At 48.7% G+C, this 17,385-nt stretch overlaps 4 protein-coding genes across 4 annotated transcripts; all 4 read right to left on the bottom strand.

Moving 5' to 3' along the window:
- Nucleotides 1-239: 239 nt before the first annotated feature.
- On the bottom strand, nt 240-937 carry RhiXN_01328 (uncharacterized protein; the record flags this gene model as incomplete). The annotated part of the gene is made up of 5 exons (XM_043321147.1): nt 240-244; nt 300-354; nt 405-474; nt 524-666; nt 773-937. 5 exons carry the CDS (start codon nt 935-937, stop codon nt 240-242), a joined length of 438 nt encoding a protein of 145 aa, XP_043186970.1.
- A 4,604-nt stretch (nt 938-5,541) lies between these two features.
- On the bottom strand, nt 5,542-7,692 carry RhiXN_01327 (Vegetative incompatibility protein HET-E-1; the record flags this gene model as incomplete). Its single annotated transcript, XM_043321146.1, has 1 exon — nt 5,542-7,692. One exon carries the CDS (start codon nt 7,690-7,692, stop codon nt 5,542-5,544), a length of 2,151 nt encoding a protein of 716 aa, XP_043186969.1.
- A 408-nt stretch (nt 7,693-8,100) lies between these two features.
- On the bottom strand, nt 8,101-10,808 carry RhiXN_01326 (Vegetative incompatibility protein HET-E-1; the record flags this gene model as incomplete). Its single annotated transcript, XM_043321145.1, has 8 exons — nt 8,101-9,653; nt 9,708-9,921; nt 9,986-10,042; nt 10,104-10,235; nt 10,288-10,340; nt 10,396-10,520; nt 10,568-10,703; nt 10,754-10,808. The coding sequence occupies 8 exons, from the start codon at nt 10,806-10,808 to the stop codon at nt 8,101-8,103; spliced, it is 2,325 nt and encodes a 774-aa protein (XP_043186968.1).
- Nucleotides 10,809-11,624: 816 nt separating this feature from the next.
- RhiXN_01325 (Vegetative incompatibility protein HET-E-1) lies at nt 11,625-17,172 on the bottom strand (the record flags this gene model as incomplete). Its single annotated transcript, XM_043321144.1, has 11 exons — nt 11,625-13,955; nt 14,010-15,523; nt 15,576-15,788; nt 15,843-16,056; nt 16,114-16,173; nt 16,231-16,362; nt 16,415-16,467; nt 16,525-16,652; nt 16,722-16,857; nt 16,906-17,077; nt 17,131-17,172. The coding sequence occupies 11 exons, from the start codon at nt 17,170-17,172 to the stop codon at nt 11,625-11,627; spliced, it is 4,995 nt and encodes a 1,664-aa protein (XP_043186967.1).
- Between the last annotated feature and the right edge of the window lie 213 nt (nt 17,173-17,385).

Below are 17,385 nucleotides of genomic sequence, written 5' to 3'. Positions count from 1 at the left end.
TAGCGAACATGAAGACAAGGGTAGCGGACGTGGATCGTGGTAGATCGATGTATGCACAGCAAAACTATTGGATAATTGAGTTTACCGGGGATTATTTTTGGATAAGCGGGCATCGAACGCTCCATCAGTGGCCAACCGATGTCTCAATCGACTTTGCAAGTAAGCACACAAGGTCCGACAGAACGTTAATTGATACAGTTTATTAAATTCGTTAAAACCATACATTAATGATGATTTGTTTAGGCTGGAACCGACAAGAATCTCAGTCCCAGGTTCGATCACTGGAGCATATCACTTACCCGGGATGGCGTACCATGCCTGGCCTTGGCCAGGAGTCTGGCTCCATAGTTGGATCTAATAAAATATTTAAATAGTGCAAGCCCGGAGAGGCGGGATGTACTCACGATGTTTCCAGCAGTGGTGTCGCCATGATCCTTGAGATCAATGTTCTTGTCAGTACCAGGGTGGAAGATGCTATATATTATTGTTAGACGACGATCATTGTCACAGTTATTACACTAACCGGATAGACTCGCGTTCATCCTTCTGGTTTACACCTTCGTGACCGACGCGAACCTCCCATTCGCGAGGGCCATCGGTAGCGATGACTTGCTTGCCATCATTGGCATCGTCAGGGAAGTGATAAACTTGCCGTACCCGACGTTTCTAATGTGGTAAAGGCCATTGCCGGCATCGATAAACTTCCACTGTATGTCCATTATCATGTAAGTATGTATGTATGCATGGCCTAGATCCAGGATAGCCCAACTACCTTTTGGTTATCACCGCGATGGAGAGGGAAAGCTAAGATGGTTCGTTGGTCACCTCCAGAAAGATCGAGTGCGGCCACTGGCGACTCTTGGCTGAGACTATTCAAGTCTTCGTGCCTGGCGGTCTTGACATTAACGAGATAGTAGGTTCCGGGTCCGAAAGACATGTTGAAGTTGTATTGGAGATGCAATCTGGTGCGTTAGGTGCCCTTGACCTCCCTTATATACACCAACGACTAGAACGATATCAGCACCCATCGCAGCATCGCACCTCATCGGACACCGAATCCGACGTCATTGGGCACGTCACGCCGTACCTCATGAGCACGTGCGATTACTGAGCACATATAGCCCATCTATAGCATCTGTGCACGCTTTCGTCACTATGATAACGCTCCAACACGTCAGATGACCCACCATTCTCGCATTATTTCGTACAAGCACGCATTTACTGGCAATAAACGACTCGTTCTGATGCGATGGGATGAAATATGCGCCGCTCGGAAGGGGTATTTCGCCGGTTTGGGGTGCCTTGCCGCAGTTCCTGCAGTGCTCGAATCTACTTATCGTGATTCATCTGTGGCTGAGAACTCGGGTGTGCCTTGGCCAGTCAGCCGAGAGGATCAGAAGAAAGGTACGCTCGAGGAGGGGTGCTATGGCATTATTGGGGTACAGAACGGTGTCACAAGGTGCAGATGGATGTCGGGGTACGCGGGGTTCAGCAACGATCACGTGAGTCTGATGTCATCTCATCCATTGTAATTTACAACATACGAGCTACGACCCCTGGATAAATCCACTTGTATAAAGGAATAAATAATTCATATATCCCGATCGAGCCGTAACAACCTGTGGCGCGTCTAGGCCGGCGTAAAGTCGGCATTGTCAAATGTGTCACAGGACAGATGTCAAAGAGTCTTTCGTCTCGTCTCATTTGTGTCGGATATTCGCGTTTGTGGGAATACTTGTCTGTCTCAACTGTGTGGCAATAAACCACATGACCAGGCTTACGAATTGTGTTCCAAGTACAGGATTGTTAGACTGAGCTGGCTGCTTGTCCTCGGCCACTAATCGTGTATGTGGCCTTTCGGGAGTTGGGCTAGGTATCGGGCCAGAATCGGGCTCTCTGCTGGGCGGTGCTTCAGGGACATTCGGCCCGCTTGCGCCCTGGTAGGATGAATAGGGATGTTCCGCCCACGAAGAGTTCTCGCACTTGGCGACGAGTTGAAGTCATTGAGCATATGTGGTGCCGTGGATATTGTAGCAGCATGACAATACATCAGCATACATGATGAAATCAATCAACTAGAGCATTGATGAAACGTCTCGCCTCGTTGCTATTCAGCAAGCCTAATCAGAGATTTAGCCTTATAGGAAACCGGATCTCGTGATAGCTTGTCAATATATTATTGAATTGTCATGTGAACTACCTTTTACTCCCCACCTCTATTTTAATCGTCCTGGTTTACCGGCGCCCTGACCTGAACTGAGATGGTCCCCGGCGGCGTTTTGATGGACTCAAAGAGAGAAATTCGATTGGCCTCCGGCGTTCATAATAAAATTTCGAAAAGACCAAGCATATATCCAGGGTACAAATTCCTCAAATCAAGTCCCCGGGAGAGGAGATCACCATTAAGCAAACGGAATTTCAGGGGGACACGTGTCTGTTGCATGCGTTTCTTCGTATATGAGAATCTCCCTCCAAGAACAATTTTGAAAACCAGCTTCCGGTTGGATATAACGTACCGCGCCGCAGGCAGGGTGGCGAGCCTTTGAGACGAGGTCGGGTCTAACTTGTCCTAGTAGTTACGGATTTACCCTTATTATATACGTGGGTTGGAGAATGAGGGGGCAGCCATCTCCGAACTATTTGCACGAGTGAACCTTGATCGTTGCATCTGGCAATGTGATTCACCTTCGTATCCGAATAAAGCAAGTGGCTCCTATATGAACGTCAAGATTTTAACTCATGGATTACTTCTGCTACCATATCATCAAAACATGACCATTTTGGTCCTTTCCCTTCCTATGCGCCCTCCCCTTGTTTTCAATCTCTCGCCCTGATGTTCATAACAAATGACACGCGGTTTGGGTGAGGTTCTCGGGGCGAGTATCCTTCTAGGAGACTGTTGGTGACACATCCTACTCAAAGATATTTCCTCAGTGGAATGGGATACCTAAACAGAGCGTCCTGTAAGATGGAAGTTTCCTTGCGAAGCTCAAATATGAGGCTATTTGAATAATTATTTGTGGATGGCTGAAAATGCGGTATCAAAGTTTTGCACGTCAGAGCGAGGAATCTGCGATTGGTCCGAAATAAACCAGCGACCTCTCTTGTTCACCCTAGCGTTCACGTCACAGACTCGAAGAAGTAACTCGTTTGAGATGTGATAGAGCATGATATACATGTTCCAGAAGTCGGTCCGAATGCCCCTTCAGTATTTTATTAGACACCTTGGGCTAGAGTGAATTTTAAAATTTACTTAGCCCAGTTGAGCACAATGCCGAAAGTGTACAATGTGTAATTTTACTTAAGGGAATATATGTCCAGTGCAACGCAGTGTGCCAATTTTCGAAATGGAGTTTACTGGCTGGGGAGGAGAAAATGAGCAGTGAAGTTTCAAACTTGACTCTAGCCCAACGTGTCTGTTATGCTCATTTTGTCTTATACAGGCTTCATAGAAATATAGATTGGGGCACTCTTCTCGAGGTTCGTATGTGTCTTTACACATCCAATACCAGTAATCATAAACCCCCTTTCTTCGTACTTTAGAATACCTCGCATCTTAGGCCCTTTTGGGCGGTGGTTCGCAGAAGAGAAGTACACAAAGAGTGCATAGCCAATACGGACTACGCCAGATACGGACCTTTGCAATAATACCATGCCCTCGGTTAAGTTGGGTTAAAGTCAAAATGATAATAACGCAAACTAAATGCGCATTATAACAAGATTGACTGGGCCCTAAGGCCATACGAAAGAAGGGAGGGGCAAAGGAACACAGTAAGTTTAAGACTGTCAGTCGCGATCGGTTGCGTATGTACAGAGGAGGTATCTAGGCCGCGGAGAAGAAGTCTTTGGTGTGAAGGTGAAGTCAGATGAGGAGAGATAGCGCGAGCAAAAAAAAAATCGAGAGATCGGCAAAGTGCGAGCAAAGAACGGAGAAAGACTCAGGAAGTAGTGCGTATGTGTATGTTGTGGAATCAACGTCGCATTCAATATCCCCACCTAGCTCTTATTCCATTGAGACCATAAGCCAGAAGGTGCAAAGCCTGGCATATAGGTAGGATTGGCGCGATTGAGGAAAGGCGACAGCCACTCTTTCAAAATAATTACAGTTCACACACCACGTGACTTTCAGAACAAAGGCGACGATCCCACACACCATCGTTTCGATCAAACCTTACATAGACCCCGATGACGGACAGCGTTCACCCACTCTGGGGCGAAATCGAAGACGAATACGATGGCGCATATGTTCACGGTGCTGAAGTTCCTCTGCGTGATGGCATCACTAAGTATTAGGCGGTTTTGTTGTCCACTGCAGCCTTCGGTATCGGTATGGGGATCGTGGGACCAGATATTACCATACGGTGGACCTCTTTTGTGCAAAGCATTCACAGCAAGGAGCATAAATGGAAAGGTTCTAGGTTTCTGGGAAAAGATAACTTTAAGTCATTTACCGTAGTGTACTAGTACGCAAGAGAGTGTGGTTTCCTGGATTCTGTGTTGAAATCTCGAGATTACGATTTATAGAGGCTTTACACACAGTATGCCTAGTCTATAGTAATGACCCAAACCCTCACAAGGGTTGCACTTTCCAAATGCTTTACGCTCTTAAGACAGCTTTAGACTGTTCGGAAAACTATTGGCGGGGTGGTAGTCGCGCAGTGCGTATTTCGAATGAGCGGATCTCTCAAATGTAGTTATAACATTTGATAAGTTTGATGCATAAGTTTGAAAAGTCTCCATTTCTTGGGCAGGAGGACTAGTGTCATGTGGCACAGTCAACACAAATCGCTTAGTCTGACTCATGGCGTGTGGAAGGCTTGGTCGCTTGAAGGACTGATACCCAGACGTTGCGAAGCTCTGGGTTTAGGTATTGGACTTGATGCTCGAACAAAGCAGCTGAAAGGTTTGAGTGGGTTATTTTCCTCATATAATTGTTTGCATACATATAGATGAATGTCATAATTTGAACAAGATTTTCGTCAAGGACTTCGCATGTACGCGACTCCTATATCTAGTATAATTCTTAGCCCTGAAGAATCCATTGAATAATCTGGAGCGCAAATACAATATGCCCACGAGATGATATGTTCTGTATAAATTGCTAAGATTCATATGCTTGAGCATCAAACATTTAAAAGTGGAGAACTGACTCTTGATATTGTTGTAAGTGAGAGAACGGTTGGCGTAAGGAGGGGGTCTATTTGTAGGCAGGAAGGAAAAATTTAGTGCACGAGTGGAGGTGAAACTTTTGAATTCGGAAGATATCCTCGGGTCCTGTATAATACAGGTAGAATAAGCACGGAATACACACAACAGGTATAGTGCGTTGACTAAGTGGTGGACCACGGCTCACGGCAACGTAGACAAGAGTTACAAACTGTGTCGCTATGTTTCATCGCAGAAGGAAGTACAGATACGTAGAATAGAGGTGTGTGTCCAACTGACTTAGTGGTTAAGAGTGCCTTATGTCACAATTACAGAAGGTCAGGGTGATTATAATGTTGGTACAAGCTTGGGGCTAACCTTAAAGCATTTATGTATTCATGACAAACTATGCATGGATCGCCTTATTGATTCAGAAGCAACATCTATCCATGCATCTCCTTGCACAAACTTTGAGTAGTCCAACAATGTCTGAGGGCACGGATTTTCTGCGCTAGAGCTCAGAAACTGACCAGGCTGTTGGTAATGAGGGGGAAGCCAAAAGGAAAGGTATTCGTAGTTGCTAGTCCATCCGGGGTAGTGAGAATGAGGCGACAGGTTGTATGGATTCAAGGGCCAACAGAAGGTTCCCGGAGGTGCGCTTATTCTTCGCACGGTAATTGTCTTGTCGTCTGAACCAGAGATTAGGTAGTTGTCGTTGGGCGAGAAGGCCACAGCGTTCACCCGATTTGAATGCTCGGCGAATGGCTGGCCAATCAGCTCCCCACTCTTCGCATTCCATACCCGTACGGTGTTGTCATGAGAGCCTGATGCTATGTAAAGTCCATTGTAGGAGAAGGCAACACTCATTACCCACTGAGTATGCCCCTTGAGCTCTTGTATCATGTCGCCTGTTTTGACATTCCACAGTCGCACCGTCTGATCATTAGAGCCAGAAGCCAGCTGAGTGCCACATGGTGAGAATGCAACTGACCGTACCCAGTCTGTATGGCCAGATAGCCGGATGTTGGAACGACTACGTGTTGCAACGTTCCACAGAGCTATGGTACCATCGTTGTACGCGGATGCAAGAGTAGCTCCGTCAGGCGAGAACGCAACCGAGAACGCATAGATACTGGGATGCCGCAGCGCGGTACCAGGGACCTTCCACCCGGCCGCTTCAAATACATATACATCTCCACCATTGCAGCCAAATGCAATGAGAGTGCCATCGGGAGAGAATGCTACACACCATATTGGAGAGGTGTGCTGATAGGAATGGGTAGCTGTCTGTGTCGCAGTGTTCCATAGCTTGAGTGTACGGTCGAAGGATCCAGATAGGATATGGGTGTTGTCAGGCGAGATTGCAACTCCATACACACTAGTAGAATGTCCCGTGAGTGGACTGCCAACCAAGTCACCAGTCTGGGCGTCCCACATTCGTATGTTGCTTCCGGACGAGCTATCACCAGATATGATGCGAGTGCCATCGCTGGAGATAGCAATACAATAAATGGGTGAGGTGTGACCAACTAGCGAACCCACGGCCATGTCTCTATGACAGCTTGAGTTTCTTGGCAGTCTATCGATCTCCCACATCCGCGTTGTCATATCGCTCGACCCAGACATCACATATAGTCCATTCGGTAAGAATTCGATAGAGTTGACAGAGTTTGTATGGTGAAACATGGAAGCCGCTGGGCTCATTGTCTTGGTGCTATATAGCTGGATCCCACCGTCCAAGGAGCTAGACGCAACAAGTTTGCCGCATGGCGAGAAACGGACACAGGTTATACTCATGTGATGGTTAGTCTGCGGTTTACAACTTGTTTCCTTGCCTGTTCCGGCATCCCACATTCGCACAGTCTTGTCGATCGAGCCCGACAGGACCTTTGTCCCGTCGGGAGATACCGCAACGCACGTGATCGAGTCCGAGTGTCCGGTGATTACTAGCGGGTTTACACACAGCTTTTGATCGACAATGTCCACGGACCAGACTCGTATTGTCCTGTCCGACGAGCCTGATACTAGCTTTGCGCCATCAAGAGAGAACATGACAGAGGTCACGCTGCCCGAATGCTTGGTATATGGCAGGCCTATTGGAGACATGGACTTGGTATTCCAAAATTGAATGGTTCTGTCAGACAAGCCAGATGCAAGTAGAGCGGCACCGGGATGGAAGGTGACCGAGTTGACGGGGCCAGAGTGACCAGCAAGAACATGGCTGGCAATCTCGGCTTTCAATGATACGTCCCATAACCTTATTGTGGTGTCATAAGAGCTGGACGCAGCAAGCTTGCCGTTGCCAGAAAACGTGATGCATGTCACAGGGTTTGTATGGCCAATGAGCAGACCGCTGATATGAGACCCCGTTTGTGCATTCTGTAGGCGTACTGAACCATCGAGGCGCCCGGTAATAACCATCTTTCCGTTAGGCAAGATGGAAAGCGATTGGACTGCTTGATCATAGAAGTTTGTCTTTACGCACGGATGCCATGGTGAGTTTGGTGGTTGAGCTAGTGAGATGGTGTTTGGGAAGTAGTGTCGCATCCTTTGGGCTGTTGATGACCCGCAAGGAGCAAAGGCCAAGGCAGATATATATATATGCGGGGTGCTGGTTGATATGGCGTCGTAAACGAGAGGATGAAACGATGCAGGTCTTTGATCCAAGGTACGACTTCGGCCCAGCCTTTGACTTGAGTCTATTTGAAGACGTAAAGCGATGTTAATGCAATATGCGATAAGACTCACCAATTCAAGCAACATCAAGTCCGAGAGCCTGGGTATTGCTTCATTCACGTAACCAAGTAGACTCATAACCTCGACCCAATACATCACTTGCGGTCCTTCCAGCAGCTTCTTGAGTTCATTCAGTGCCATCTGACTCGGCGACGCGATAAGATGGTCGATCCAGTGCATGCATGCGTACTTCAGTGCGGGTCCAATGCAAGACTCAATTCAATTGTGTAGGTCGGGTACTTGGCTGTTGAGCAGGTGCGAGGTTTCGAGCTTGCAGATGTTGAATTGAAGATCCCGGTGCATGGCCTGCAGACAGCACACCGCTGGCTCGGTTTCGTATCGGTCGGGCTGAACATAAAACTGACCGGAGCGGGAGGGGGTGGTTATGAAGTCCTTGAATGATGGGTGATGGAATCGGCTGCGCTGTCCGTCTGTAACTAGAAGTAGGGTTGCAAGGCTTTTTGCGACTCGCTCCAGTGTAAGTGGATCTATTCGTCCCGCAACAAGTATGAGATATTGCAAGTCTGGCAACGCGAGTGGCTCGCGCTCTGAAGTGGCGAGAATGGCGCCGGTGCATTGCCTAAAGGCCTCCTTGACGTCATCGTCGCCTCCCATCGCCGTTTCGAGTGCTTTGGTGTATACCGCGTCAAAGCGGTCCGTGACCGGCAACTTTTGATTATTTAGTATCCTGTGTAAACGCGGCAGCGAAGGGAACATTGAGCTCTTGATATATCTGACAGCTAGTGCCGCCCATAGAAATACGCCCTGGGCCATGCTGCCCAGTTTGTCCATGCTATCCTGCGGCCAGCAATCTTGACGAGCGGTCAAGCCCAGCTTGTCGATGATGTATGCGCGGATGTCGGACGCAGCATCGTAGTCCTGAACATGGATGATCGGTTGGTTGGGACAGTAGTTTTCGAAAAATGCCTGGATGTCTAGAGTTGGGCGGGCTGCGATGACGATCTTCAGCCACGGGACAAGACGAGACATCTCGTACAGCATATGCAGGGTCCTTTTGCGAGTATCATATTCGCCGGATTTGCTGAGACCATCGATCACCACGGACAGTGTTGCAGGGAACAACAGGGATCTAAGTTTTTGGAGTGGTCTCTTAATCAAATACTCGTATCTTGTGCCTACATGAGAAGTACACAGCCCACGGTCCATACGGATCGCCTTTGCTACCTCCTGGGCGTATGGCGGGCATTGGATAGCAATGGCACGGATAAGGTTGTTGAACAGCCGGAGCGGACTGCTCGACTCGGGATCGTTAGGCTGGAAAAAGAAGCTAGCGGCCAGAGCTCGGGCATTATGCAGGCGCTGGCAGAGCGATGTCGCGATAGCTGTTTTACCCATACCGACTTGTCCGGAGATCCACATGAGGCTTTCCGACGTATGACGAGTTTGTGTCCATTTGATGAGGGTGGCAAGAATCGCTTCGCGTGTGCTGTCGAGACATGCTTGATCTGGATCGTAGCCACTAGGCTCAGCGGGCCTTAGAAGATCGAGAATTTCGTGTGGGTCTATTGCCGATGAAGCACCGTGATTTAGCATGCCAAAACTATCGGGCCGGTCTGGTATGGTGGCTTCTGCGTATGTGTCTTGGTTCGTTATGTCGGGCTGATCGTTGTACACCGGATTGTTTGTATCCTGTAACGCCCCCATGGGCATCCACGAGTCACGAAACGATACCGCTAGGTCCTTGAGCCGAGCCAAATCTTCGTCGATGTCATCAGTATCGCCATGCTCTTCTTTATCGGTAGGGATGTACACTTGGCAAATACTGTCAGCAAAACCATAGAACAAGAGAGTACAAACGGGCTCACCCAAGTTGTTCGTGGAGAGCTGGTTATGCATGTATATCGATATCTGCTCCAGTAGCCCAAGAATACACCTGATCGGCTCTTCCGAACTCCCTATGGCAGACGCCAACGCTGAGCTGGAAACCCGATGCGTCATATCGTTAACATCCCGAATGCAGATCAAGTTCTGTAGAATGCTTTTCATTCCCTCGTCGAGCTGCGCTTGTTGATCCAAGAGCTAGTGGAAGATCGCCGTGGTGTCAGTGCAATAGTTGTCAGATAAACCGAACCATATAAATTACCTCCCAGGTGTTCATGACAATTACTAATGATATCTTTATGGTCTTTTCGGGAAGTACCTGAGCCAGTGGCTATTTTAGTGCTAACATTCAGGCCAATACTTGATTCCCATCCACGCACCTCGGTCGCAAATCTTGTGAATTGCAAGACGTGCTTGAACAACCCCTTCTCTGCCGCTTCCGGGTTCGGTGCTTCGCGTTCGTCCTCGAGGAGATTGAGTTTTTCGAGTGTACTGGGAAACAAGTGTTCCGCCTAGAAATACGAGAGAATGAGATTGTTTAGACGTGTGTAAAACCCGACATACCGCTTTTAAAGTCAGAAACTTGATTGTAGCCGACCAGCGAGCCTCGGACAGTGCTGTTAACAAGAAAATAAGCTACGCCATCTACTTGTCTGTTGCGTGACAACACACCTAGTGTTAGTTCGCCAGTTTCGTCCACTTCGGGAATGCTGAACGGCGGAAAGTAGTAATGTCGGGACTTGTCCTTGACACTTCTACACACACGGAGGGTGATCTCCGATGAAAGAGGGGCATTCCTGAGGGGTACTCAGCATAGCATTGATATAGCATAGAAAGGACGCACCAAGGCAGTAAGCCTGACCACTTGAGCGGGACAGTGCTCTCGATCCAGGGCAGGCTGCACACAACATCCTCGTCCACAAATATCTGTCCGCTGAACTTGCACTCAGGGTCCGCTTTCACATGAGAGATATTGATTTCTGGCGCTAAGATCAGTAGGAAAGCGGTTGAGATATAGGATGACACGTACCAGTGATCCAACATTGCGACTGCTCACTTGTGTGCGTTGGAGAGTTGGGCGGCATGGCAGGTGGCGGGTCCATCACGCTTTCGAGCGAGCCAGACCAAATACACGGTGGAAGTAGGGTGTGAAAAGCACGCTGTAGCTATACCACTCGGGACATCTCAAAGTGGCAACTTGGATTGAGGCGTTCTGGAGAGGTGTGATCAACAGCTGATTTAACGAGCAGTCGCCTGTTGCTGGACTATAGCCTACTCTCACATCCCTTTTTCCACGAGCAAATCTGAGGCTCTCTCATAACCACTCCAAGCCAGCAAAACTGACGATCAGAGAATTTTGTACCCACAGAAATGGACGAGGTAAACGAAAAAGGAAGTTATGGGCTCATGTGATCGTCTTGGGAAGCGCCGAAACTCAAACCATTCCACCTCAGGCTCAATGGCCCTGCCACGACAGTTTCGCACAAACATGTACGTTAGGCTCAGAATAGTCATAGCGGGAGCACTACTTTAGACGAACTACTATTTTCGCCGCCTTGAGCAGCCCTTTCTGGCGCTTATTGATTATCATCTGCGTCTCCATTACCATTTCACCGTTGTTGCTGCTTGGATTCGAGCTGCGAAATCTCGATTGCAACCTTTAACTCGCTTTCTTCCGTTATTCTGCCGTAGCGTTCTCGTAGCATCACACGCCAATTCTGTTCGCAACTGGGATATATAAATTCAATCATTCACATACACGTTTTCATTACGAGAAACACACATAAATCGTTGCATTACATTTTCTCAGCATCCTTTACATCTAAATCACTAACAGGCTTTACGATCAAGCTGAGAGATACATGAAACTAAGGTACCTGTTCAGTATAGCTCCTACGACCTCAGTCAGGGCGACTACGAATGGCTTCAGATGCGACGTTGGTCCATTCAGTCCCACGCACAAAGTTCGAATAGTCGATGAACGTCTGTGGGTATGGATCATCCGCGCTGCGACTCAGGAACTGACCGGGCTCTTGGTCGTACGGTGGGAGCCAAAAGGCAAGCGAATGCTGATCCCGAGTCACCCATCCGCGGTACTGAGTATGAGAGGACAAGTCATATGGGTTTGTAGGCCAGGGAAAGCCATGTTTCGTGTGGTTTGGTCGTTCAATCGATGCATCGCCCCTGCCTAGCGTACGCACTCTGATTGTCTTGTCGTCTGAGCCGGAGATAAGGTAGCGGTCGTTGGGCGAGAAGGCCACAGCGGTCACATAATCTGAATGCTCGGCGAATGGCTGGCCAATCAGCTCCCCAGTCTTCGCATTCCATAGCCGTGCGGTCTTGTCACGAGAGCCTGATGCTATGTAAAGTCCATTGTGGGAGAAGGCAACACTCATTACCCAGTTGGTATGCCACTTGAGCTCTCGTATCATGTTGCCTGTTTTGACATTCCACAGTCGCACCGTCTGATCATCAGAGCCAGAAGCCAGCTGAGTGCCACATGGTGAGAATGCAACTGACCGTACCCAGTCTGTATGGCCAGATAGCGAGATCTTGGAACGACTACGTGTTGCAATGTTCCACAGAGCTATGGTACCATCGCCGTGCCCGGATGCAAGAGTGGCTCCGTCAGGCGAGAACGCGACTGAGGGCGCAGAGGAACTGGAGTGCCGCAGCGCGGTACCAGGGACCTTCCACCCGGCCGCTTCAAATACGTATACATCTCCACCATCGCAGCCAAATGCAATGAGAGTGCCATCGGGAGAGAATGCTACACACCATATTGGAGAGGTGTGCTGATAGGAATGGGTAGCTGTCTGTGTCGCAGTGTTCCATAGCTTGAGTGTACGGTCCTCGGATCCAGATAGGATATGGGTGTTGTCAGGTGAGATTGCGACCCCCCACACAGCAGCAGAATGTCCCGTGAGTGGACTGCCGATCAAGTTACCAGTCTGGGCGTCCCACATTCGTACGTCGCTTTCGTGTGCGTAAGCACCAGATACGATGCGAGTACCATCGTTGGAGATAGCAATACAATAAATGTATGAGGTGTGACCGACTAGCGAACCCACGGCCATGTCTCTATGACAGCTTGAGTTTCTTGGCAGCCTATCGATCTCCCACATCCGCGTCGTCATATCGCTAGACCCGGAAATCGCATAGAACCCGTTTGAAGAGAACCCGACCGCATTCACAGAGTTTGCATGCTGACATGTGTTGGCCATTGGGCTCATCGACTCGGCGTCATGTAGCTGGATTACCCCATCCAAAGAACTTGATACAATACGTTTGCTGCATGGTGAGAAACGGATGCAACTGATGCTCGCATGGTGTTTAACCCGGGGCCTAGCGTATCCTATATCCTTGCCGTCAAGGGTGTTCCACAGTCGCACAGTCTTATCGATCGAACCAGACGCAATCTTTGTCCCGTCAGGAGACACCGAAACGCACGTGATCGAGTCTGAGTGTCCGGTGATTACTAGCGGGTTTACACACAGCTTTTGATCGACAATGTCTACGGACCAGACTTGTATTGTCCTGTCCGACGAGCCTGACACCAGCTTATTCCCATTGGGAGAGAACACGATGGAGGTCACGCTACCCGAATGCCCGGTATATGGTTCGCCTATCTGACGCATGCGATTTGTGTCCCACAGTCGAATGGTTCTGTCCGAGGATCCAGATGCGAGTACGTTGATGCTGCAGCAGAATGAAACCGAGTTGACCGAGCCAGAATGACCTGTTAGCGCATGACTTTCGACCCTGTTTTGGTCTTTGAGGTCCCAGATTCGCACCGTCGCGTCGTGAGAGCCGGATGCCGCGAGATGGCTGCTAGGAGAGTGCGCGACACATGTTACTGGGCTTGTATGACCAACCAATGGACTGCCGATAGGAGTGCCAACCAGCGCATCTCGCATATGTAAGGAACCGTCAGGGTGGCCGGTAATAGCCATGCTTCCGTCTGGAGAGATGGAAAGGCACTGCACTGGTTGTTGATAAAAGGTCGACCTGACACACGGATGCCACGGTGAGTCTTTAGTCTGGCTGACTGAGAGGGTATTGGGGAAGTGGGGTCGCATTCTTTGAGCTGTGAGGGATCCGCTGGGAGCAAAGGCTAGAGCAGAGACATATATATGGGGTGTGCTTGTGGATATTGCATCATAGAACGAGAGGAGGAAGCGATGGATGTCTCGGATCCAAAGGACAACCTGGCGATAGGTATTGAATCGAGCCTAGTTCAAGAGATGGGATATAGACAATATACATAACGGGGTAGTGCGACTCACCAATTCGAGTGACATCAATTTAGAGCACCCTGCTATTGCTTCATTCACACAGCCAAGTAAACTCATGGCCTCGATCCAATACATCATCTGGGGTCCCTCCAACAGCTTCTTAATCTCATTTAATGCCCTCTCATCCGATGATGCTATGAAGTGGTCGATCCAGTGCGTGCATGCATACTTCAGTGCGGGACCGATGTAAGCCTCGATTCGATCTTGCAAGTCGGGTACTTCGCTATTGAGCAGGTGTGAGGTTTCAAGACCACATATGTTGAATCGAAGATCACGGTGCATAATCCGAAGACAGCATACCGTTGGCTCGGCGTCGTACTGACTGAGCTGAATACAAAAGGGGCCGGAACGGGAAGGAGTGGTTATGAAGTCCTTGAAGGACGGATGGTAGAATCGAATACGATTGCCGTCTTTCGTGTGAAGCAAAGGTCCAAGGCTCTTGACTATTCGCTCAAGTGTAAGTAGATCAATGCTTCCAGCAACTATCATCAGGTACTGCAAGTCCGGCATCGCAAGCGGTTTGTGCTCTGAGATAGCGATAATAGCACCGACGCAACGAAGAAACGCCTCTTTGACCTCGTCTTCATCGCTACCAATTGCCGCGCTCAGGGCTCCTGCGTACACAGTGTCCAAGTGATCCATCATCGGTGATTTTTGGTTATTCAAGATTTTTTTCAGGCGGGGAAACGAAGCTAGGATCGGGCTTTTGATGTACTCTATTGCCTTTGACGCCCAAAGAAATACCCCGCAAGACATATTGCAAAGTTTATCAATGCTGTTTTCTGGCCAGCGTTCCTGTCGAGCGACTGATCCGAGCCCGTCCTCGATATATGTGCGGATGTCGGGGGACGCATCGTAGTCTTGCAGGCGCACGACACGCTTCTGGGGACAGCTGTTCTCGAAGTACTCTTGGATGGGGCCCACCGGCCGAGCTGTTACTATGACCTTGAGCCATGACACCATTTGAGACATCTCATCAAGTTTCTTGAGTATTCTTTGGGAATTGTTATGGCTACCACATTGGTCAAGTCCGTCGATTACCACCACGAGTGGTGCGGAAGTGGATAGCGAGCTAAGCCTCTGGAGCGGCCTCTTGATCAGATGTTCATATCTTATACCTAAGTGAGAAGTACACAGTCCACGATCCGCACGGATCGCCTTTGCCAGTTCCTGAGCATATGGCGAGAAGCGATTGGCGATTGAATAAATCAGGTTGTTAAATAGCTGGAGCGGATTACTTGAATCGGGATCGTCAAGCCGGCAGAAGAAACTGCCGGCAAGCGTTTGGGTGTCATGTAGACGCTGGCAGAGTGATGTCGCAATAGCTGTTTTGCCCATACCAACTTGTCCGGAGATCCACATGAGGCTTTGGGATGTGTGACGGGTTTGCGTCCATTCGATTAGGGCGTCAAGGATGCCTTCGCGCGTGCCGTCAAGGCATGCTTGGTCCGGGTCGTAGCCGCTAGGATCTGTGGGTCTGAGGAGACTGAGGATTTCGTAGGGATCTGATCGCAATCAATCTTTCATACTCCAGAACAGTAAATGTATCGAGCTAACCTGGTGTATTTGTTTCTGAGCTATGTGTAGTGTGAATGGCCTCATCCGATACTTCGGGTTGTTCGTAATGCGCTTGATTGTTAGTATCTTCGTCTGAACACTGTACGGGTATCCATGATTTATGGAATGCAGTTTGTGACTCCTTGAGTCGATCCAAGTAAAATTCGAGACTGTAAACATCATCATGATCCTCCTCATTGACGGAGGCATGTTCTGTGGGAGCATAGTCAATGGAAGTTCTAACTTTGAGCAGTCTAGGCAACTTACTGAAATCGTTTACGGCAAGCCGACTGAAAATAAAAAGCGATATATCCTCCAGCAATGTCAGAATGCTATCAATATGCTCCTTGGACGTGTTCATCGTGATTTCCAGTGCCGAGCCAGCAGTTCGAGATACTGTGTCTACGATATCCTTGATGTGATATAATCCGTGCAAGATGCCCTTGATAGTGTGATCGAGTTGGATTTGCTGATCCAGTAGCTGATAAGATACCGTAAGTTACAATGGTTCCGGCATACGGTTCTGAAAGACACATACCTCCCAGGTCTTCATGCAGATCAGAAAAGAGACCTTTGCATTGTTGTACTCGGGGATAGTCTGCATTACGTCTGTTCGAGTGACCGTGTTTTGGATATTTGTAATTTATCAACGCACCTCTACCACAAGATTTATAAACTGTAAAACACACTTGAACTCATATTTTATAGTGTTTTCTGGATCTGCGGTACTGTATATTCCTTGTATCGCACTGACATCATTTAGCCCCTCCAGCCAAAATCGCTCGGCCTGGAAAGATGGATGAACCATGGTCTTAAAGTTCATATAGAATTAAACACACCATCGCCGGGGTCAAGGACTTAACGTTAACAGCCCACACAGCATCGCGAATATCTGTAGTAGTAGTTGAGCGGGAAATAAGATGCGACCTTTACATGTCAAGGAGCGTACCCAGAATTGACTCGCCGGTCTCTTCGTTCACTCCAGAGGGTGAAAATGATGGGAAGATAAAATATCGCGGACTGTCTTTGACACTTCTACATAGTTTCAGGAGGAGCTCGGATTGAGGAGTGACGTTGCTGGAAATGAGTGTCAGTAATTCACATGACAAGTACCTGACTGCTGGAAACGGGCGGTCGGTCATTTACCATGGCAGTAGCCCAGACCATCGAAGTGGTCGTGTGTGATCAATCCACGGTAGATCGCAGACTAGTTCGTCATCTACAAATAGTCGTGCGCTGAACTTGCACTTGGGATTGGTGTTCCCAGGAGAGACTTCGATATCTAATGCGAGCGTAGGCGCAAGTAGCCAGTGTTCTCAGATAAGCCTACTGTTAGGTAACGGCTGCCCGGCGCCTAGCGCCGGCACCGCCACCGAACGAACGAACGAACGGACATTGGGAGGGGACTGGATGGATTCTCTGTATATACATGTTTGTACCCCGCGCCTTATAAGGCCGGGCCGATTGTATCCAGGCTCCCCCCAATTCGAGTGACTTTTGGACTGCCAGCGTCTTAAGCTTAAGGTCCGACAACCTAGTCGCTCATCTGACTTACACTTTTTGGCAAGTCTTTCTTCGCACTCGAAGAACGACGCATACAACAATCGAAACCCGAACAAATTTGTCTCCGACACCGCATCCAGCACCGTCGCCGACATACTCAAAAAAAGAATTATACATATTTTTTTCCTTTTTTTTCCTAACTTGAATCAATCAACATAAAATCTACAAAACCCGCAGCGACTGGCCATCGCTGCGATCAAAAATATATCTGAGTCTCAACTTTCCCAAAATTTTTCACTTTTATTCA

This window comes from Rhizoctonia solani, chromosome 16 (assembly GCF_016906535.1).
Source record: "Rhizoctonia solani chromosome 16, complete sequence".
Lineage (NCBI taxonomy): Eukaryota > Fungi > Basidiomycota > Agaricomycetes > Cantharellales > Ceratobasidiaceae > Rhizoctonia > Rhizoctonia solani.
This window is presented reverse-complemented; position numbering and strand designations above follow the sequence as displayed.